Below are 24,360 nucleotides of genomic sequence, written 5' to 3' on the forward strand. Positions count from 1 at the left end.
GGTCTGCCTCCTACATTTTATTTTGTTATTTTATTTTATTAAAAACCTATTTATTAGGGTTGGGGTCCGTCTCTGTTGCCCAGGCTAATCAATGATATAGTGATACAGTCATGGCTCACTGCAGCCTCAAACTCCTGGGCTCAAGCCATCCGCCTCCTACATTTTATCCCCGGGAATCTAAGAGTGAAAGTAACTTGCTCAAAGCCAGTTAAGTGACGATTTTTAAATTCATCTTGAATGAGATATAGATTAGGTTGATGTTAAAATGGGTTCTGATGCCCTAAGCATGGACGAACAGGACTGTAAGTAAAGGCAGACGTTGAGTCAAACACTCTCCAAATAATATGTCCTCTCGTGACAAAGGGCTGGCTTATTTAAGGGCTTTTGGTTTTGATAGTTCATCTTGTCTACTGGTGTCACAATAGCTGGTTTAGCAGTGGAGTGGGAGGTGTAATGGCTGATACATAGGGACAGAGAAGCAGCTTACAATTCTTCTACTAACCCGTGTTAGCCTTGTGCAACCACTGAGCTGGGAAGACGAACAGATAAAGACATACAAAGTTGGATGTATTGAGGTAGGAGATGGGCAGGGCTTGTGTTGTGTTCACAATCCTGCTGACCAAAACAGGATCTGGCTTAGACAGGATGAAGTGAAAAATCAGCAGGAACCAGCAGATGACGACAAAAGCAATCCCTAGCAGGAACCAGCAGATGGCGATGAAAGCAATCCCTAGCTGCCCTCACAATCCCATCAGCACTATGACAGTTTACAAACGGCCATGGCCATGACCTGGAAGTTACCACCCCTTTCCTGGAAAGTTCTAAATAAGTCACCCCTTAATTTGCATTGATCACTCCTCAATTTACATGTAATTGAAGCAGGTTTACAGGAGTATAAATACAGTTGCCTGCCAGGAGCCTGTATGTTGCCGACTCTGGACACACTGCCTGTGAGTTAGCCGTGTTCTGCAAGGGGCAGTGTCTTTCACCAAAAGATTTCTATCTAGTACCACTGGCTCATCTTTGAATTCTTTCCTGGGTGAGGCAAGAACCCTTCCAGAATAAGCCCCAATTTGGAGGCTTGCCTGTCCTGAAACATTATGACTGTACTTTAGTCATAGGTGTGCAATCAGAGAAACGGGGGGGAAATCTGTAAAACAGGCTTGGGCTCAGGTGACAGTCTCATTACCTGAATAACAGGTGAAAACTGGGATTGTCTTCCTAGGAAGCATGTAGATGGAGACTCCACCAATACTAACAACTCCACACCGGATAGCAAGAGCTAGGAGACAAAACCTCATGCCCTGTAGATTTACAAGTGAATTCGAGGTCTTGTGCTAGGGACAACTGGGTTCTATTTCTCTACCTCTGACTAGTTATGAGGGCTTCAGCAAGCATAAGCTATAGCAAAGGAAATTCCCCCATAACTAACAAGTACTCTGGAACTGTCCTTTCCACAGTGTGTCAGCCACCTCCAGAAATCCTGCATGGTGAGCATACCCAAAGCAATCAGGTCAACTTTTCACCTGGGCAGGAAGTGTTCTACAGCTGTGAGCCCGGCTATGACCTCAGAGGGGCTGCTTCTCTGCACTGCACACCCCAGGGAGACTGGAGCCCGGAAGCCCCCAGATGTGCAGGTGCCTCGACTCTCTGGCTTCTAGATTGCTCTCTGTACCCCTCACATGGAGGTCTTACTCCTGTTTTTTTTTATTCTAGTGAAATCCTGTGATGACTTCTTGGGTCAACTCCCTCATGGCCATGTGCTGCTTCCACTTAATCTCCAGCTTGGGGCAAAAGTGTCCTTTATTTGTGATGAAGGGTGAGTGTGACCCAGAATTAAAATCAGCGACTCAGCTCTGAAGAGTGACTCTTGAGCTCAAGGATAAATCCAAAAAGAGGGCTGACCTAGGAAAAGAAGAACACAGGGAGATTAACTTCTGGAAGTGTGGTTTTAAAAAAGTAGGGGCTAAGTGGCAGTACCATCGGGAGATAAAGAGATAAAGAAAAAATGGCACATACAACTCAGTGTCAAGTACAAACAGAAATACAGCCAGCAGTCCAGAAAAGGAGGCTGACCTAGTGCAAAGAAGTACTGGAGGAGAATAATATCTGAAGCAATGATTGGGAAGTGCGGTATGAATCAGATGGATCCATGAACAGAGGTTTAAAAAGGAAAAAGCTCCACTCATTTGATTTCTCACTGATAGAGGCTAAGAAATCAAATCATTTTGGAAAACATGCAGCTTCCAGTGAGGGACAAAGCAGAAACAACAGCAGAAATACAACAGATCTTGAAAAAAAAAGTATGTGTGTGTGTGTGTGTGTGTGTGTGTGTGTGTATGGGACATTAGATGTATGAACAAATAATAATTTGCATACATGAAGAGATAAATATTCTAAGGGGTTGTTAAGAAAAGTTTGTTATATAAGAGAAAGTTGTATATAAGATAAATAAGATGGAAAGATTATTTCACAAAACTTAAACAAATAAATAGTGGAATTAGTAGTAAGAATGAAAGAGTAAGTAAAAATATTTTAAAGTCCGATTACATACGATTGACAGCTTTGCCAGCTGTTATTGCTTTGTCCTCACTGAAAGCTACACTTTCTCCAACATGATCTGTCTTCTGAGCCTGTCAGTGAGAAACCAAGTGAACTGAGTCTTTTTACCTGTGCTTTAGCTGAGCAGTGAAACGCTAATTAAGTTAGGAATTCCCAGGAAGGAGGCTGAGATCTGTCAATGAAGAGAAGAGAGAAATGGTGCATTCATCCAGGCACTACTGCTTTGTTCTTTAGGTTTCGCTTGAAGGGCAGTTCCGTCAGTCATTGTGTCTTGGTTGGAATGAGAAGCCTTTGGAGTAACAGTGTTCCTGTGTGTGAACGTGAGTAGATGAAACACTTCTTCAGTCTGGATCTTTCTCTTTGTCTTTTTCTGAATGTGGTTTGCCCCATGAGATGATCTATTGTTTGTCCTGCTATTTATGTCCATTTTTAATAGAAATTGCTTTTGTTGGAATAGATACAAGCAATGTTTTGGGGGAAAATAAACCTGAGCATCATGTGGTTTTGGGTAACATCCTATAAATATTTATGAGGAGAGTCTGTGCTATAAATAGAAATGCTTCATAGAAATAAATGTACAGCAAGGTGCTATGCTAAATTTTTCTCTTCTTTCCTGTCAGAAGTAATAGTCACACTTCAACTTTTCAGTTCTTCCCTCAGTTATCCATTTAGTCACTACTCATTCTTTCAACACAAAATTATTTGAACACCTATTAGTGCCAAGCAATCTTCTGGGAACTGGGAATATGCCTATAAACAAGACAGATAAGTCCATGTTTATATTTTTGTGCAAGAATAAAGACAAAATAAAACAAAAACATGAATAGAAATGTTCAAATAATACTAAGTGTTATTAAGAAAATGCTCTCAATTGATTCAGTGCTCCAGTTGAGAAAGTAGCTGAGGACCCCAAAGTGAAGTGCACCTCTAGGTATAGCTGAGGGTTCAAACTGGGAGGCTGTTGCAGCAATTTAATCAGAGAAGTTGGCCCAGGATAGCTGTTGGGAAAGGTGACGATGAGAAGTGATCAAATTCTGGATATATTTTCAAGGTGCAGATGACAGGATTTGCTGATGGTTTGCTTATGTGAGAGAAAGAGAAGAATCATAGACAGTTTCCAGGCTTTTGGCCAGAACGACTGCCAGCGTAGAATTTCCCTTAGCTGTAATGCAGGGGACTGCATGAAGTTTGGGAATGGGGGAAATCAAGAGTTAAGCTTAGGACATAAGTTTTGTATTCCTCTTAATATCCAGATGGGTATCTTGGAGAGTCCCAGGCTGCCCATAGGTAGGTAAAAGCCATCATTGTATCTGCTATGCTTAAAATCAAGACTGAAAGAGATCCTCACCTAGGGAGTGAGTGCTGCTCAAGAACAGATGCGTGGACTGAGCCTGGATGTCCAGTATTAAGAGTTGAAAAGGTGAGAAGGAAGAATGATGAAAGAGATTATGATGAAGCAGCCACTGCAGTAAGAGAAAACACAGGAAGGTGAGGTGCCCTGGAAGCCAAGTGGGGAAATTCTATTAAGGAGATTAGACTAACCAACTGTGTCAAATGCTATAGAAAGGTCAAATTCGGTGGGCACAGAAAATTGATCTTTGGGTTTAGCAACTTGGAGGTAACAAGTGGCAGTTTCAGTAGAGTGCTGGCAAACACTGATTGGGATGAATTCTTGGGAGAATGAACGGGAGGAATTGTAACAGATCATAGACAATATTTCAGAGGAGTTTTCATGTAAAGAGAGTAGAAGTAGGACTATAGCTGGAGAAGGAAATGGCAGCAAGGGGGTTGCTTTTTATTTTTAAGAGGGCAGAAAATAGTGTGTAAAAAACAGAAACACTACTATGTCCAATCTGTTCATTTACTTCTTCACTAAATCAATCAGCACTATTGCTTCCCCTTCTAAGCATAGCTATTAAACATACATGTTTACAATAGAATTTTGCTCAAATGAATACTTTGCTTTAAATTATTTCAATGTCTTGTACTGATTTATATGACGAAACATGATAGTTTCATCTTGCATAGGTGGAAGTCAGCTATTTGACAAACAGGAAGTCAACTATTTCCCTGAAATAGTTAAGAAGTATGAAAGAAAAAAAAGAGAAAATACCCTCATGAAGCCAACATATACCTGAAATCACTGACTAGAGTGTAAACATTGGTTAAGCTATTTTAGCCTTTGATTAGTTTATAATTTTTTTAAGCTGTAATATCCTCTTCCCAAATTCAAAGCAAATTAGAAAGGGGAAGGAGTGTCTCCAAATACAGGCATTCCAAAGAATAATGTGTTTCTTTAACAACAACAAAAAATCCTTTAAAAACCAATGAGTATCTCAAAAAAGCCTAACATTCTTGAGCCTTTTGAAACACAAGAGTACACAGTATATTTTATTTCATTATAACAGCATTACTGTAATGTAATGTATTTTGAAAATCATTGCCTGGCATCATAAAGAAAAATTAAATCACTGATATACAAATAGTAAATGCATGATATATTTTAGAACAATGTCTCCAGTATGCAGATTCTTGATGTCAAAGATCATATTTATCTTGGGCTTAAAACGGTACTTGACGTACAGGAGGTACTCAAAAAATGCTTACTGAATTAATGGATCATTTCCCTTTAATGTGGCTATGAAGATTTTTATTTAAAGGAATATACTATTTATTATTCAGAAATCTTAACTATCTGAAAAATTTAGGATGCTTAATTTGGGGAAGACTTTTGTAATAAACATTGATTTAGTTGTCATTTCATTTAGCTCCATCTTAGCAGAGGCCTAATACATTTATTATGCAGTTTCTACTTTCCTTAAGAAAAAAGTACACTTAATTAGCGACACAGTCACCGTATGACAACTGTGGAATCACCTTGGACTCGAATTTAAATTTTTAAATGGAATTGAGAGCTCTTGCTTTCTTTCTAGAAATCTTTTGTCCAAATCCTCCAGCTATCCTTAATGGGAGACACACAGAAACTCCCCTTGGAGATATTCCTTATGGAAAAGAAGTATCTTACACATGCGACCCCCACCCAGACAGAGGGATGACCTTCGACCTCATTGGGAACAGCACCATCCGCTGCACAAGTGACCCTCAAGGGAATGGGGTTTGGAGCAGCCCCGCCCCTCGCTGTGAACGTTCTGCTCCTGCTGGTCAGTATCTGCTTCCACATATCCTAAATGGGTTCAGAATATCTGGACCCAATCCTTCATGTCTCTATAATAAGAGTATGGTATCTGTTTGTGAGATTAACTTTGTCATAAGTGGAAATGTCAAAATGACATACTGTAGCTAAAACAGATGGGTTTCAGCAGCGCCAAGGTGTGTTTGAATTAAGATGAGCAGAACTCTTCTTGCTGGTGGAGTGGAGAAGGGTCGGGTAAGGGGTCTGAAGGGAGCGGCGGAGGGAAGGCAGCAAGACACAGTTATGAAAATCAGGAAGAAAAATGTATTCACTGGAGAGGACATGAAAACAACTGCCTATGAACACTAGCCAGTATCGGTATAATTGACAGACACGCTCCGTAAGTTCATGAGATGCACATGGGCATGCAGAGTTCAAAATTGGAAATGTGGATATTATTTAGCTAAGGTTTTAACTAGTGTTTTGCTGCATGGGCTAACCAAAAAGACTCTTTGTCTTGACTAAAAGTTTGTCCACTTGTCAGCTTGCCTCCAGGCCAACTTCATCTTGGTACTTGAACTGTTTCACTCGGGGGTAAGAGGCAAGGAAATGAGTAGCCCAAAGAAAAGAGTATGAAAAGGAAGAGGCTGTTTCTTCCTAAGGACGGGAGAAGTTGCCTGTTCCTTTAGGGCAAACATTCAGCCTTTTCCAGAGCAGAAGCTGGAGTGGATTGGCCATGTGGCACCAGCCTTGGAACAGTCCATTATCCACAGGGAAACCCTGAGAGAGAAGAGCAATCCAAGGTGAAAAGGCATTCAGACCTGATGAAAGGCATTTAACCTTTGATCTTTACCCTCCAACTGAGTGGTACCCTTCAGAATCCAGTAAATTTTTTTTTTTTTTTTGAGATGGAGTCTCACTCTGTCACCACGGTGGAGTGCAGTGGCGTGATCTCAGCTCACTGCAAAGTCCACCTCCTGGGTTCAAGTGATTCTCTTGCCTCAGCCTCCCGAGTAGCTGGGACTACAGGTATGTGCCACCACGCCCAGCTCATTTTTGCATTTTTAGTAGAGACAGGGTTTCACCGTGTTGGCCAGGATGGTCTCGATCTCTTGACCTCATGATCCGCCCGCCTCAGCCCCACAAAGTGCTGGGATTACAGGCGTAAGCCACGGCTCCTGACCAGAATCTAGTAAAACAATTAAAAAAAAAATTTTTTATTGTACTTTAGGTTCTGGGGTACATGTGCAGATCATGCAGGATTGTTGCATGGGTACATACATGGCAATGTGGTTTACTACCTCCATCTCTCTGTGACCTACATCTGACATTTATCCCCATGTTATCCCTTCCTGACCGCCCCAACCCCCTGCTGTCCTTCCCTTGCCCCCCCAACAGACCCCAGTGTGTGATGCTCCCCTCCCTGTGTCCATGTGTTCTCATTGTTCAGCACCCACCTATGAGTGAGAACATGCGGTGTTTGATTTTTTAATGCAAATGCTTATGCCCCAGTGCAGGCTTAATGAATGAACAGATGGAGGAAATCTTCTCCAAAAAGGAGGTAGTTTAGTTCAGACTCTGTTTGAAAACATGCAGCATATGGCTGGGCACGGTGGCTCATGTCTGTAATCCCAGCACTTTGGAAGGCCGAGGTGAAAGGATTGAGGCCAAGAGTTCAAGACCAACCTGGCCAACACAGCAAGACCCTGTCTCTATAAAAAATAAAATTTGAAAATTGCAAATACTGTTAAACAATAAAAGTAAAAATATGCAGCACACAATATACTCTCTCAAAAAGAAGACATAGTTTCTTATGGGAGGCTAACTTAGTCTGTTTTGTTCTGGTTCTTTTGTGTGTGTGTGTGTGTGTTTGTGTGTGTATGTGTGTGTGTGCTGTGTCTGTTTTTGAGGCAGGGTCTTGCTCGTTTGCCCAGGCTGGAGTACAGTGGTGCAATCATAGCTTACTGCAGCCTCGACCTCCCTGGCTCAAGTAAGCCTCCCATCCCAGCCTCCCAAGTAGCTAGGACCACAGGTGCATGCCACCACACCCAGCTAATTCTTGTATTTTATGTAGACTGGGTTTCCTCATGTTACCCAGGCTGGTCTTGAACTCCTGAGCTCAAGCAATCCGTCCCAGGAGTGCTGAGACTACAAGGCATGAGCCACTGTGCCCAGCCTATTTTGTTCTATCTTTAAATGCCTGGTTTAGCATCAGAAGAAGAACAGTGTATTAGTTTCCTAGGGCTGCTGTAACAAATTACCACAAACTAGGTGACTTAAAACAAAAGAAACTTATTATTTCACAGTTTTGTAGTCTAGAAGTCTGAAATCAAGGTGTTGGCAGGGGTATTTTCCCATCTTCTAAGGCTCTAGAAAATAACCAATTCCTTGCTTCTTCCATCTCCTGCTGGTTTTTGGAATTCTTTGGCATTCCTTGGTTTATGGATGCTTCATTCCAGTCCCTGCTTCCATGATAGCCTTTTCCCCTGTGTCTCTATTTTTCAAATCCCTCTACTTTTTCCCTGATAGGACATCAGTCATTGGATTTAGGGCCCACTCTAAATAAAAGATGATCTAATCTCAAGATCCTAACCTTAATTCTATCTGAAAAATCATTATTCCAAATAAGTTCCTATTCTGAGGTTTTAGGTAGAGATATCTTTTAGGAGAACATCATTCAACTCACTACAAGGGGTATTTGCTTTGAAGGGCCAGAGAGGCACCCTGAGAATGGAGTAGATGGAGAGAGATGATAAAATATGTATCACAACTCATGAGTGAATTAGCACAAATACCTGAGGATTTAAGTGGTTAACTGTGGATATAGGCACTCCTATAGGAGGTCTGACTTGAAACTATAAGTTGAAGTTCTTGCTTTGGTAAAATAAGAACAAAAAGATCAGAAAGCTGAGTAGTCTTCCAAATAGTAAAAATTTCCTGCTGAGTAGATGCCATTGAAAGCTCCATCCCAAGGTATCGTCAAGGGGAAGAAAATCTTTTGCTATTCTTGTAAGTTTCTTTGTTTCTGTGGTCCCATCTATTAGCTTAATTGGAGAGAAAGAGAAGGTAGGGTGGAAGGCTCTCTGCAAACTTTGATATTCCTGTGGTTTTGTTCTCCAGGTCACTGTAAAACCCCAGAGCAGTATCCGTTTGCCAGTCCTACAACCCCAATTAATGAGTCTGAGTTTCCAATTGGGACATCTTTGAATTATGAATGCCGTCCTGGGTATTTTGGGAGTATGTTCTCTATCTCCTGCTTAGAAAACTTGGTCTGGTCAAGCGCTGAAGACAACTGTAGACGTGAGTAACCCCTCCCTGGGAGCTACTTCATGTCTGGGCATTGGTGGAACTGGGCTTGGTGGCTCACACCTATAATCCCAGCACTTTGGGAGGCCAAGGCTGGCAGACAGCTTGAGCTCAGGAGTTTGCCACCAGCCTGGGCAGCATGGCTAAATCCCATCTCTACAAACAACAACAATAAAAACAGAACAGCCGGGATTTGGTTCAGTTTGCTCGAATTTTGGAGGCAGGATGTCTACATTTGCCCAAGGTACTTTTAAAGGGTGAATTTGTACATCACCTCTTCATATTGCTTGAAGTTTCTGAACCTTGACTAGATGCTCGTTTCATGAGAATGACTCTCACAAAGGAATTAGAAAGAAAATTTACATTCACTGTAGATGATCCTTGATGGCTGAAACTATGAAATGAATGAAACAGGAGTACAAAAGAAATTTATGTGGGTTGCAGTGAACTGTGCTTGGCTAACTAGAAATAGGGAGGATATCCTAAATTTTGAGGCCTTTGATTTTGGCTGGCGGAATAAGAGTACAACACTTGAGCCATAAATGACTTGTTTTGTGTTGTATTGTTTCTGTTGGTGTTGTTTTGTTTTGTTTTGCTTTGAGATGGAGGCTCACTCTATGGCCCAGGCTGGAGTGCAGTGGCGCAATCTTGGCTTACTGCAACCTCCTCTTCCTGGTTTCAAGCAAGTCTCCCTGCCTCAGCCTCCTGGGTAGCTGGGATTACAGGTGCCCATCTCTACACCCAACTAATCTTTGCATTGTTTAGTAGAGATGGGGTTTTGCCATGTTGGCCAGGCTGGTCTTGAACTCCCAACCTCAGGTGATCCACCTGCCTTGGTGTCCCAAAGTGTTAAGATTACAGGCATGAACCACTTCACCCGGCCCATAAATAATCTTTATTAGGAGATGCAAGGTAGTCTTTTTTAAAGTGGTTTAAAGATTGTGTGGTTCTGAGGTTGTTTGCCAAGTTTCCTCAACATTCAATTCTGTTGAAACAATCAGAACTGTATATGCTGTTCAGTATGCCACACTCCAGTTTGAACCTCACAAACAAAGGTAAGTTGAACGCTACACTTAATCCCAAATTCTGCTTCTTCCTCCTAGGAAAATCATGTGGAACTCCTCCAAAACCCTTCAATGGAATGGTTCATGTAAACACAGACACCCAATTTGGATCAACAATTAATTATTCTTGTAATGAAGGGTGAGTTGAAAATACCATCTCTTGAATATTAGTTCCAGAACAGCAGAGCCAACTTCTGACCCAGTCTCAGATAGACAAACTAAATGCTACCTTTACTTTAAAAGCAAGCAATAGGACTTCTAGATGGAGATTATACCTTGGACATAGGCATGTGATCAAAGGAATATGAAAAAAAAAAAGGAATAATCTGTATTGTATTGTAAACCAGGGGAAGGCATCATGTTCCTGTCAGAGGTGGTACATGTGAAACCTGGTCAGGCATTCATTGGATGAAAAGGAGCAGCTTACAAATAAGTACAAGGAAAACAGGTAGATGAACCATGCAAACCTCCTTAACTGAGATCAGTAGGTACTACAATTGAGTTGGAGGACCCTGAATCAGGGTTTGGGAGGGTAAATCTTAATTGTAACAACAGCTCTGGGGGAAGTGTATGCATCAAAAGTACACACAGAGAGGGGACATTTATGGGGTTCTTGCTCTTGACTTCTCCTTGGGACAAGTAGCCAGACAAGAAGCCACTGCCTCAACTGAGAAGGGGCTTTTAAAGACTCTGGAGTGGACTTCCAGCAAACTCCAGTAGACCTGCAGCAGAGGGGCCTGACTGTTAGAAGGAAAAATAACAAACAGAAAGGAACAATATCAACATCAACAAAAAGGATGTCCATGTGAAAACCCCATCCAAAGGTCACCAACATCAAAGACCACAGGTAGATAAATGCACAAAGATGAGGAAAAACTAGCACAAAACAGCTGAAAATTCCAAAAACCTGAACAGCTCTTCTCCTCCAAAGGATCACAACTCCTTGCCAGCAAGGAAACAAACCTGGACGGAGAATGAGTTTGATGAACTGACAGAAGTAGGCTTCAGAAGGTGGGTAATAAAAACTCCTCTTAGCTAAAGAAGCATGTTCTAACCCAATGCAAGGAAGCTAAGAACCTTGAAAAAAAGAGGAATTGCTAACTAGAATAACTAGAAGAACATAAATGACTTGATGGAGCTGAAAAACACAGCACGAGAACTTCATGAAGGATACACAAGTATCAATAGCTGAATCAATCAAATGGAATAAAGGATGTGAGAGATTGAAGATCAACTTAATGAAATAAAGCATGAAGACAAGATTAGAGAAAAAGGAATGAAAAGGAATGAACAAAGCCTCCAAGAAATAAGGACTATGAGAAAAAACCAAACCTACATTTGATTGATGTACCTGAAAGTGACGAGGAGAATGAAACTTAGTTTGAAAACACTCTTTAGGATATTATCCAGGAGAACTTCCCTAATCTAGCAAGGCAGGCCAACATTCAAATTCAGGAAATACAGAGAACACCACAAAGACACTCCTTGAGAAGAGCAACTACAAGACACATAATTGTCAGATTCACCTGATGGAAATGAAGGAAAAAAATGTTAAGGGCAGCCAGAGAGAAAGGTCGGGTTAGCCACAAAGGGAAGCCCATCAGACTAACAGTGGATCTTTCTGCAGAAACTCTACAAGCCAGAAGAGAGTGGGGCCAATATTCAACATCCTTAAAGCAAAGAATTTTCCACCCAGAATTTCACATGCAGCCAAACTAAGCTTCATAAGCAAAGAAGAAATAAAATCCTTTACAGACAAGCAAATGCTGAGAGATTTTGTCACCACCAGGCCTGCCTTACAAGAGCTCCTGAAGGAAGCACTAACGTGGAAAGGAACAACCGGTACCAGCCACTGCAAAAACATACCAAGTTGTAAAGACCATTGACACTATGAAGAAACTGCATCAACTAATGGACAAAATAACCAGCTAGCATCATAATGACAGAATCAAATTCACACATAACAATATTAACCTTAAATGTAAATGAGCTAAATGGCCCAATTAAAAGACACAGACTGGCAAATTGGAGTCATGATCCATGGGTGTGCTGTATTCAGGAGACCCATCTCATATAAAAAGACACACATAGGCTCAAAATAAAGAGATGGAGGAATATTTACCAAGCAAATGGAAAGCAAAAATAAAAAATAAAAAAGGGGTTGCAACCCTAATCTCTGATAAAACAGACTTTAAACCAACAAAGATCAAAAAACACAAAGAAGGCCATTATGCAATGGTAAAGGGATCAATGCAACAAAAAGAGCTAACTGTCTTAAATAAATATGCACCCAATACAGGAGCACCCAGATTCATAAAGCAAGTTCGTAGAGACTTACAAAGAGACTTAGATTCCCACACAATAATAGTGAGGGACTTTAACACCCCACTGCCAATATTAGACAGGTCAATGGGACAGAAAATTAACAAGGATATTCAGGACTTGAACTCAGCTCTGGGCCAAGTGACCTAAGAGACGTCTACAGAACTCTCCACCCTAAATCAATAGAATATACATTATTCTCAGCACCACATTGCACTTATTCTAAAATTAACCACATAATTGGAAGTAAAACACTCTTCAGCAAATGCAAAAAATAGAAATCATAACAAACAGTCTCTCAGACCACAGTGCAATCAAATTAGATCTCAGGATTAAGAAACTCACTCAAAACCTCACAACTACAGGGAAAGTGAACAACTAGCTCCTGAATGACTGCTGGGTAAATAACGAAATGAAGGCAGAAATAAATAAGTTCTTTGAAACTGATGATAACAAAGACACAACATACCAGAATCTCTGGGACACAGCTAACGCAGTGTTTAGAGGGAAATTTATAGCATTAAATGCCTACAGGAAAAAGCACGAAAGATCTAAAATTAACACCCTAATGTCACAATTGAAAGAACTAGAGAAGCAAGAGCAAACAAATTCTAAAGCTAGTAAAAAACAAGAAATGATTAAGATTGGAGCAGAACTGAGGGAGATAAAGACACAAAAAATCCTTCAAAATATCAATGAATCCAGGAGCTGGTTTTTGAAAAGATTAACAAAATAGATAGGCCACTAGCCAGACTAATAAAGAAGAAAAGAAAGAAGAATCAAATAGACACAATAAAAAATAGTAAAAGGGATATCACCACTGATCCCACAGAAATACAAACTACCATCAGAGAATATTATTAATACTTCTATGCAAATAAACTAGAAAATCTAGAAGAAATGGATAAATTCCTGGACGCATACACTCTCCCAAGACCAAACCAGGAAGAAGTCAAATCTCTGAATAGACCAATAATAAGTTCTAAAATTGAGGCAGTAATTAGTAGCCTACCCACCACAAAGGACCAAATGGATTCACAGCTAAATTCTACCAGAAGTACAAAGAGGAGCTGGTAGCATTCCTTCTGAAACTATTCCAAACAATAGAAAAAGAGGGACTCCTTCCTTACTCATTTTATGAGGCCAGCATCATCCTAATACCAAAACCTGGGAGAGACGCAACAAAAAAAGAAAATTTCAGGCCAGTATCCCTAATGAACATCAACGTGAAGATCCTCGATAAAATACTAGCAAACCAAATCCAGCAGCACATCAAAAAGCTTATCCACCATGATCAAGTCTGCTTCATCCCTGGGTGGCAAAGGTGGTTCAATGTATGTAAATCAGTAAACATAATCCATCACATAAACAGAACCAACGACAAAAACCACATGATTATCTCAATAGATGCAGAAAAGGCCTTTGATAAAATTCAGCACCCCTTCATGCTAAAAACTCTCAATAAACTAGGTATTGATGGAATGTATCTCAAAATAATAAGAGCTACTTATCATACTGAATGGGCAAAAGCTGGAAGCATTCCCTTTGAAAACAGGCACAAGACAAGGATACTCTTTCTCACCACTCATATTTAACATAGTGTTGGAAGTTCTGGCCAGGGCAATCAGGCAAGGAAAAGAAATAAAGGGCATTCAAATAGGAAGAGAGGAAGTTAAATTGTCCATTTGCAGATGACATGATTGTACATTTAGAAAACCCCATCATGTCAGCCCCAAATCTCCTTAAGCTGATAAGCAACTTCAGCAAAGTTGCAGGATACAAAATCAATGTGCCAAAATCACAAGCATTCCTATGCAACAATAACAGACAAACAGAGAGCCAAATCATGAGTGAACTCCCATTCACAATTGCTACAAAGGGAATAAAATACCTAGGAATAACTTACAAAGGATGTGAAGGACCTCTTCAAGGAGAACTACAAACAACTGTTCAAGGAAATAAGAGAGGACACAGACAAATGGGAAAACATTCCATGCTCATGGATAGGAAGAATCAATATTGTGAAAATGACCATACTGCCCAAAGTAATTTATAGATTCAGTGGTATTCCCATCAAACTACCATTGACTTTCTTCACTGAATTAGAAAAAAGCTACTTTAAATTTCATATGGAACCAAAAAGAGCCTGTATAGCCAAGACAATCCTAAACAAAAAGAACAAAGCTGGTGACATCACACTACCTGACTTCAAACTATACTACAAGGCAAAACAGCGTGGTACTGGTACCAAAACAGATATATACATCAATGGAACAGAACAGAGGCCTAAGAATTATTGCCACACGTCTACTACCATCTGATCTTTGACAAACCTGACCAAAACAAGCAATGGGGAAAGGATTTCCTATTTAATAAATAGTGTTGGGAAAACTGACTAGCCATATGCAGAAAACTGAAACTGGACCCCTTCCTTACACCTTATACAAAAATAAACTCAAGATGGATTGAAGACTTAAATGTAAGACCTAAAACCATAAAAACCCTAGAAGAAAACCTGGGAAGTACCATTCAAGACAGGCATGGGCAAAGACTTCATGACTAAAACACCAAAAGCAATGGCAACAAAAGCCAAAATAGACAAGTGGGATCTAATTAAACTAAAGAGCTTCTGCACAGCAAAATAAACTATCATCAGAGTGAACAGGCAACCTACAGAATGGGAGAAATTTTTTGCAATCTATTCTTCTGACAAAGGGCTAATATCCACTATCTACAAGGAACTTAAACAAATTTACAAGAAAAAAAGTAACCCCATCAAAAAGTGAGTGAAGAATATTAACAGACACTTCTCAAAAGAAGACATTTACGCAGGTAACAAACATGAAAAAAGCTCATCAACGCTCGTCATTAGAGGAATGCAAATCAAAACCACAATGAGATACCATCTCACGCAGGTTAGAATGGCAATCATTAAAAATTCAGGAAACAACAGATGCTGGAGAGGATGTGGAGAAATAGGAACTTTTTTACACTGTTGGTGGGAGTGTAAATTAGTTCAACTATTGTGGAAGACAGTGAGGCAATTCCTCAAGGAACCAGAAACACCATTTGACCTAGCAATCCCATTACTGGGTATATACACAAAGGATTATAAATCATTCGACCATAAAGACACATGCACACATATGTTTATTGCAACACTATTCACAATAGCAAAGACTTGGAACCAACCCAAATGCCTATCAATGATAGACTGGATAAAGAAAATGTGGCACTTATCCACCATGGAACACTAAGCAGCCATAAAAAAGGATGAGTTCATGTCCTTTGCAGGGACATGGATGAAGGTGGAAACCATCACTCTCAGCAAACTAACACAGGAACAGAAAACCAGGCACTGCATGTTCTCACTCATAAGTAGGAGTTGAACAATGAGAACACACGGACACAGGGAGGGGAACATCACACACCAGGGCCTGTCGGGGTGTGGGGTGGCTAGGGGAGAGAGAGCATTAGAAGAATCCAACATCATTTATTAACTAATGTAGATAATGGGTTGGGGTGCAGCAAACCACCATGGCTAGTGTACACCTATGTAACAAACCTGCATGTTCTGCACATGTGTCCCAGAACTTAAAACAGAATAAAAAGAAAAAAGACTGTGTACTCATTTTTGATTGCCATGATAAATTCAGAAAGAAAAAACATGATAGATGTTAAATTTTACTCAAATAACTGCCCTGGTCATCAGCCCCATTCTATTCTATTACCACAGTGAGTCAGTATTCCTTCTTTCTCACTATGTCTGAGCCTGGATGATTTTAACTGCTTTTCACACAACCTCTTAACGAAACTGTTCTCACCTCCATTGTGAATGAACGTAGATTTCCCTATGGTAAGCAAAAAAAAAAAAAAAATCACCAAATCTAAGGCAAGATACAGCAATTGAAAAGAAAAGAAACCAACCTAAGAGATCAGAGAAATACTCATCCACACAACAGTTTACTCCAATAAGCAGGGGAAAATCTTTAGAAATCTGTCACGTGTTTATAACGTAGAATTGATGGAACTATAAGAGACATTTATAAGATTTAGTTATTTGATATCAGAAAAGTTCAGATGTGAATGAAACACACAGGAGTCTGCAAAGAAGTGATGACGGGTAGATTGGAGCCTGTACACACACACACACACACACACACAGACAAACACACACACACACACACAAAAAAAACCCAAAGAGATAATGAAGACAAGATTGAATTCTCCAGAATTCATCAAGAACCAGACTTGAAATTACACACATATACACACAGACACACAGAGATATAATACAGACATTTCAGAAAAAAATAAAAGAAAGCAGAATGAGTAGAAGAATTAATTAGCACATGATGGAAGATAATTTCTCAGGCTAGAAAGGAAAAGACTAAATTGATCATTGAAGGCTTACTAAACAAATCAAGATGAACAGTAATGGGCCCTGGCCCTGCATGGAAGAAAATTATGCCATCCAGATATTTTAAAACAATACTGCCACTCTCCAGAGATAAGCAAAAAAGAAGAAATTCATATTAGCATCGAGCTTCTGTTCTGTAACACTAGGTAGCAGAAGTTAGTGTTTGAGAGGAAATATTGTACAATAAAATTTCTGTACTCAGCCAAGCTGCCATTCTTGCAAGGCACAGATGCATAGTCTTACATGAGCAGAACCCCAAACATACACCAAGGCGGGTGGGTCACCAGAGGTCAGAAGTTTGAGACAAGCCTGGCCAACATGGTGAAACCCCAACTCTACTAAAATATAAAAATTAGCTGAGTGTGGTGGCGCACGGGAGGCTGAGGCAGGAGAATTGCTTGACCCCGGGAGGTGGAGGTTGCAGTGAGCTGAGGTCATGCCACTGCCCTCCAGCCTGGCGCCTGGTGACAGGGCGAGACTGTCTCAAAAAAAAAAAAAAAAGAAAGAAAAAAATTTAAAACGAAGACTAAAGCAGATGCTCTAATACGAATATCCATAGCAGCTTTGTTCATCATAGCCAAAAGGTAGAAACAATCCAAGTTTCTATGAGCAGATGAGTGGATAAACAAAATGGAGCTCACACATTCCGTGGAATACTATTCAGCTATACAAAGGAATAGAATTCGTAGGTCATGGTCAAAGTTTAGTGGAGGGCAATTTGGCAATATGTACTGAAAGGCTTAAAACTGTGCATAGCCTTTTCCCCAAATCTGCAAATTTCGTCTCTTGTGTAGATGTGAAGATCTGAATCCTCAAGCTGTCTTTGAAGTCAGTGAAGTTCTCATCTCATTTCTTTTCATGTGTACAAGATCGTGCATTGTAGTGTTTTTGCTAACAGTTGAAATTCCAGACATTAAGGACTTTGTTAGGTACGTTATGGACTATCCAAGTAATAACCAATAAGCAGCCACTAAAAATGGCATTGTAGAGCAATCTGTAATAACTAGAATAATTGTACAATATAGTTCATAAGTATTAAAGAGGGTTATAAAACCATGTACAGTGTGAGTGATTTGGTTTAACAGATGTCTATGAAGATTTAAAGATGTTGAAGTTTTACTCATCCTTTCAGAAAAGGAACTCCATTTGCTTGAGAAACTATTTGGAGAAAAAGTGGGAAGTATATGCAGACAGAACAATTCTGGGAAATGGAGAAGTAAGATATTTATTATCCCAGACAGGGAGTCTTAGGGAATGAGCCTGGGTTTCAATAAAATAATTTTACAGACATGGGACATCAGGTCAGGAAAAATTACAACATAATTACACTACAACATATTTGTGCCTTAAAATACTCTCCAAAATAAGCTAGGCACAGAAGAACTAATACCACATGATTTTACTTATTTGTGAAATCTAAAACAGTTGAACTCATAGAAGTAGAGAGCAGAAAGCTGGTTACCAGGTACTGAGAGGTGGGATGCTGAGATTTTGTCAAAGCACACAGAGTTTCAGTGAGACCGGAGGAGTAAGTTTTAGAGAACTATTCCACAGCATGGTGACTGTAGTTAATAATAATGTGTATTTCAAGATTGCTGGCCGGGCGCGGTGTCTCATACCTGCAGCACTTGGGAGGCTGAGGCAGCAGAATTGCTTAAGCCTAGGAGTTAGAAACTAGCCTGTGCAACATGGCAAAACCCTGTCTCTACCAAAAAGTGCAAAAACTTAGCCGGGCATGATAGCGCATTACCTGTACTCCCAGCTACTCGGGAGGCTAAGGTGGAAGAATGGCATGAACCCAGGAGGCAGAGGTTGCAGTAAGCCAAGATCACATCACTGCACTCCAGCCTGGGGGACAGAGCCAGAGCCTGTCAAAAAAAAAAAAAGAAAGAAAAAAAAAAAGAAAAGAACAAGAACAAGAAAATATTGCTTAAAGAGTAGATTTTAAATGTTCTCACCACAAAAATAAAGTACATGAGAACATGTAAATTAATTTAATCATTTACAACAGAAACATATAGCAAAACACCACATTTTACCCTATAAATATATACAATTATTATTTGTTAATTAAAAATAAAATCAAATTTTAAAAAATATTTCCTGTGTTTTCGCAGCCATACCTAGGCTGGAAACTGCTTCACGTTTTAGCTCTAACACGCTAGCTTAGTCACAGCGAGCACATCAAAGCGACCTCTAGGAGGCCGGAAGTCAGAGGACACCCACGATCCCATGCTCTTAGACAACTTTTAAACGTGTGACAGGAGACAGGCAGAGGAAAACACAGGTAATAATGGGATTATCATCTTCTTTCCTTACTCCAGTGGTTCTCAACTTGTTTATTTGCAGCAATTTTTGAGATTTTTTCTTGGCACACTTGAAAATATTTTACAGCACAACCTATCAGGCTAGCACTAAGCAAAATTCAATCACTACCTAAAACATAAGAGACTCGCTGTGTCTACAAAAACATTGTCATTGCCATAGTCACACAGTTCCCTTTAGCTTTATGTCACTGTTTTGGGAAGAGCTGGTATGTCAATTAAGATTAGATAGATCCAGCTGTAAAAGACAGAAGAAATAAAATAACAGGATCTCAAACATAGATAGTAGTTTGCTTCTCTGTCAGGTTAAAAATCACTAAGGTAGGCAGTCCAGGGTTTATACAATGACTCCATAATCCACAGAAACCTGGGTTCCTTCCATTTTGCTACTCTGACCTCCTCAAAATGAGAGTCCATCTTTTCTCATGATCCAAACTTCAGCCAGTATAGAAGACACAGGGAAGAAGGGAAAGTCAGTTCCTTTAAAGGCACTTTCCAAAAGTTACACAAGACACTCCGCTTACATCCTCTGGCCAGAAGTTAGTAACATGGCTGTACCCGGCTGTAAGGAAAGATGAGAAGCGAAAACTTTATTGCAGGTGGCCAATGGCCCAGTTAAAAATAGAGGCTTCCATTGCTAATGAAGGAGAGGAAAGTGGATACTGGGGATGGCACCAGTAGTCTTGACTACAAATGGTCACTGCTCTGATCACATTTCTTACCTAATCAAGTGGAAAACTTCTTAACTCTCGCAGCTGCTGCCTCATGTCTATATGGCATTCCATTTTACCCTGTAATTTTTACTTGGTCAAGGTTAGCTCTGCTGTACACCAGAACACACGAATAGCTTTGCTCAGCATTCTTTGTGACCTTGCTCATAGTAAGATTATAGATACCTAATAAATTTTTTAAAAGACAAAATGGTCTACGTTTTGTGGCCTACTCTGGAAGGTTTTATGGCAAAGTGGGTGAGTATCCCTGCCTTTCACATTTCAAGTGTAGGGGTGTTTAGCTGCCTTCTCTGGCTCTCATTCACTGACTCTTCTAGGTAAATCCACCATTCTTTCCTTTATGCAAGAGATTATCTGAGCACCCAAAGCTTGAAAGTCGCTAAGCTAGGTGCTACAGTGTTATGTATTTCAGTGAGACATCTTCCCTGCTTAATCCAGGAGCTTATTTCCTTGCTGGACGTATACATGGATAAAATAACTGCGAAGTTTCTTAACAACTTAAGTACAAACATGTCCCATGTCACATAAGGGAAATATCACATTCAGTTGTGAGGGACTAGGAATAAAAATGAATTGGGAGGTTAAAATGTAAGCTTGTCCTTAAAAAGAAAGAACTACTTTGCAGATGGAGATGGGGTTTCTTCCTTCTGAGGTCTGCAGATGTAATTTGCATGGTGTAATTTGTCCTGTAATGTCTAATGTCTACCTGCTATTATTTTCTAAATGGTGAGTTAAATGGGAAATACGTGTAGAATATAATTATTTTTTATCCTTTGCTTTAGGTTTCGACTCATTGGTTCCCCATCCACTACTTGTCTCGTCGCAGGCAATAACGTCGCATGGGATAAGGAGGCACCTAGTTGTGAGAGTAAGTTGAAATATTTTTCTCCACAAATTCCTCCATGTGATCCTGACTTGCCCCTGGAGTATGAAGACTATATCTAATCCTTGCACAAAGTAGTCTCTCAGATATTTGAAAATACGAGTCAGATGCTTCATGGTCTTCCTGGCTTTTCTTTATGTTAAAAGGTGATTTATCTGACACTATGGGCTTGAACCCAGGCAAATAGCCCTACTTTCCTATTGTAATAGTAAATCTTTCCAGTATAGAGAGTGTTGTCCTTAATGAGTAAATTTTAAAGGCATTAGACAAAATTAGATCTGTCTTTGCCAACTCTTACTATCGAGTTACAATTCCAGAAAGTAGGCTACTCACTTTCTTGTTATTCTAATCCAAATAATAAAAAGAATTCTTCTTACAGTTCTTAGCAATTTTCCTAAGTCTCTGATTATTTTGAGTTCTAATCCTCCTTCATTTCTTTCAAAGGATTATAAATCACTCTATTATAAAGACACATGCACACATATGTTTATTGAGGCACTGTTCACAATAGCAAAGACTTGGAACCAACCCAAATGCCCATCAACGATAGACTGGAAAAAGAAAATGTGGCACATACACACCACGAAATACTATGCAGCCATAAAAAAAGACGAGTTCATGTCCTTTCCAGGCACATGGATGAAACCGGAAACCATCATTCTCATCAAACTGACACAAGAACAGAAAACCAGGCTCATGTCTTTAGTTGTATTTGTTCTTGGTTAGCTGACCCTCCATTTTTCCCATAAGTATTTTTTAATGAATCTCCAAAACTTTGAGAACATGGAAGAATGATTGCAAATTGGCAAAGTGTTACAGCTGTGAAGAAATCAGCATCGCACACAGAGTCGATGGCAGCAAAAGTAGGCACAGACTTCCAGAAGGCTAATGGCCAGTATAAACAAAGTCCTGATGATAAATACCCTCTGACCCAAAATTCCATTTCCCAGCATTTATCCCAAGAAAATAATCATGAAATATTCCCATGATTTTGGTCCAGAGATACTCAATGCAATATTTGTGATAGTGGAAAAACAACCTGAATGTTCAGCATGGTTTGAAAATAGATAATAGAAGAAATAAGGTGTATTTTAATGGCTGTAAGTTTTTAAGAAAGGTAAAAAAGTGCACCATGAGGAGTTAAAGGTTGTGATGCCTCATCCAAGTGGGAATAGATAGTATATCTATATAGCTACATGACTAATTATTATTTAGCCACCAAAAATGGTATTATAGAAAATATATCCATTCATACATGTGCATGTATCCACATATGTATCTAAGAGTATATATATTAAATTATTACAAATAGTTATCTTTGAACCATTTTCATTTTCTTCCTTCTGTTTGTCCATATTTTATAAACTTGGTACAATGAATGTGTTCATTGTATTCACAAATATTCCTCCCCTCAAAAAATAACATTGACTTCTAAAGATTAAGTGAATGAGAATGTAAGTTGCCTCCTACACCTACCAAGAACTTAAAATTCTATGAAATAATTCAAATCATCCAAGAATTATCAGTTTACTATGCGAAGTTTTCTAAGCATGGCACCTTTTGTAGGGGGTTATCTTTTATAAAAAATACTTCCACTTCTACTTTTATAGGTCAGTAATTATTTAAATAAGTCAGTAGTGGTTATGAGTGTATGTGTGTGTAGTCACTTAGCCGATATGTCAATATTATTATCTTATGATAGAACACAGTACTCGTTTATCACTTTATTGCCCATAAATCCATCATTATTTCATTTTTTCATGCTTTATCTTTTGTATTTCCTTTTCTCTCTTTTTCTTGATAAATAATGCCAGAAGCGGTATATTTAACCCGCAAAGAGGTTATTTTAATAACCTATAGGAAAAATAGTCCCGCAGTAGATAAGTACCTTAACAATCTGTGAAAAAAATCACATGTATCATCCACTTAAAATTATAAATATGTAAAACATAAAAAATACATGGATTTTTATGTTCAATATTTATTATGAGCAGAACCCATATCACACACACCTAAATTTCAACTAGGTAAAAATGTCTGATTATTAGCAAATACTTTAAGAAAATAACAGTATCATGATTCCATTTAGAAAATCATTGAATTAGTTGCATTTGGTATTTAAATACATAGTAAAATAATTCGTAATTTTAAAAAAAGCTGTTTTACCACACTCTTCCTTCTCTCAGTTATATCTTGTGAGCCACCTCCAACCATATCCAACGGAGACTTCTACAGCAACAGTGGAACTTCTTTTCACAATGGAACAGTGGTAACTTACCAGTGCCACACTGGACCAGATGGAGAACAGCTGTTTGAGCTCGTGGGAGAACGGTCAATATACTGCACCAGCAAAGATGATCAAGTTGGTGTTTGGAACAGCCCTCCACCTCAGTGTATTTCTATTAATAAATGCACAGCTCCAGAAGTTGAAAATGGAATTAGAGTGACAGGAAATAGGAATTTTTATTTCCTCAATGAGATCGTGAGATTCAGATGTCAGCCCGGGTTTGTCATGGTAGGGTTCCACATTGTGCAGTGCCAGACCAACAACAGATGGGGACCCAAGCTGCCACACTGCTCCAGGGGTGAGTGTGACCCATAAAGGCTTTGCTGGGTGTGAGGGTACCTTTAGATGATAGGAGTTGTTGAAATTAAGGAAATGTGTAAGAACTATGAAATTGGCATAAACACTCTAAACATAATAGTAGCTTCACTGTTATCTCTGTTAATAATTGTCTCAAAGTAATTGTCTGAAAGCTTATTTTTTCTTTCATTTATAGTAGCCATATTTTATATGCATTTAAAAATTTAATATTGACAGCAAATATATGAGGTAGCTACTATTTGTATCCCCATTTTACTTCGAGAGAACTGACTCTTAGTAATGTTAAAACACTTTTCCAAGGCTCTGACTCCAGAGCCTAATGATAATCTATGGTCAAATGTATAATGAACAATAATGTGTAATAGTGATGATAATATCTCTGTCCCTGGAGTGTGGCAATAGGCAAGTGAGCCATGAGGACCAAAATGAGAGCATCAAATCAAAAAGGCCTTGGACTTCAATTCTTTCACGTTGTAACTGAAAAGACTAAAGCTCAGAAAAAGCGCTTTGCTCAAATCCAAGCACGTATATATATTATATATATATTTGATAAATACTCATTTTTCTTTAATTATATATGGTTCAGATTGAGGCTCAAATGCATTCCTTGGGGTTTTCTTGATTGTTTGTTTGTTTGTTTTTCAGAGACAACTGTACTCCAGCTCTGTTTCCCAGGCTACGTACAGTTGTACAATCATATTTACCAAAGCCTGTAACTCCTGGGCTCATGTAATCCTCCTGCCTCAGTCTCCCAGGTAGCTGGAACTACAGGTGCACACAGCCACACCTGGTTAATTTTTATTTATTTTTAGATAGTCTTGCTATGTTGCCCAGGCTGATCTTGAGCTCCTGTCCTCAAGCAGTGCTCCTGCCTCAGCCTCCCAAAGTACTGGGATTGCAGGCCCGAGCCACCATGCCTGGTTTCAAATGCATTCTGATGCCCTGAGAACACACCAATTGTGCTGTGCATGGAGGCGGCCAAAATTTGGGTCAAAATGTGTTCTAAGGAA

At 39.4% G+C, this 24,360-nt stretch overlaps 1 protein-coding gene and 1 long non-coding RNA gene across 2 annotated transcripts in view; one reads left to right on the forward strand and one right to left on the reverse strand.

Annotated features, from left to right (window-relative positions):
• Window positions 1-24,360, forward strand: part of LOC105721912 (complement receptor type 1) — a 168,073-nt gene that overhangs the window by 119,427 nt on the left and 24,286 nt on the right. Inside the window, exons 26-29 of the mRNA XM_064360317.1 lie at window positions 1,461-1,637; window positions 1,717-1,819; window positions 20,645-20,730; window positions 22,932-23,330. Coding sequence (XP_064216387.1) covers window positions 1,461-1,637; window positions 1,717-1,819; window positions 20,645-20,730; window positions 22,932-23,330 — 765 coding nt within the window. The remainder of the gene's footprint in view (window positions 1-1,460; window positions 1,638-1,716; window positions 1,820-20,644; window positions 20,731-22,931; window positions 23,331-24,360) is intronic.
• The window catches only part of LOC135268226 (uncharacterized), an 82,080-nt gene that overhangs the window by 28,705 nt on the left and 29,015 nt on the right, over window positions 1-24,360 (reverse strand). The gene's annotated exons all lie outside the window — the stretch shown is intronic.

The sequence above is a fragment of the Aotus nancymaae genome, unplaced genomic scaffold, assembly GCF_030222135.1.
Source record: "Aotus nancymaae isolate 86718 unplaced genomic scaffold, 86718_ANA_hifiasm-v0.15.2.pri h1tg000039l, whole genome shotgun sequence".
In the NCBI taxonomy this organism is placed as follows: Eukaryota; Metazoa; Chordata; class Mammalia; order Primates; family Aotidae; genus Aotus; species Aotus nancymaae.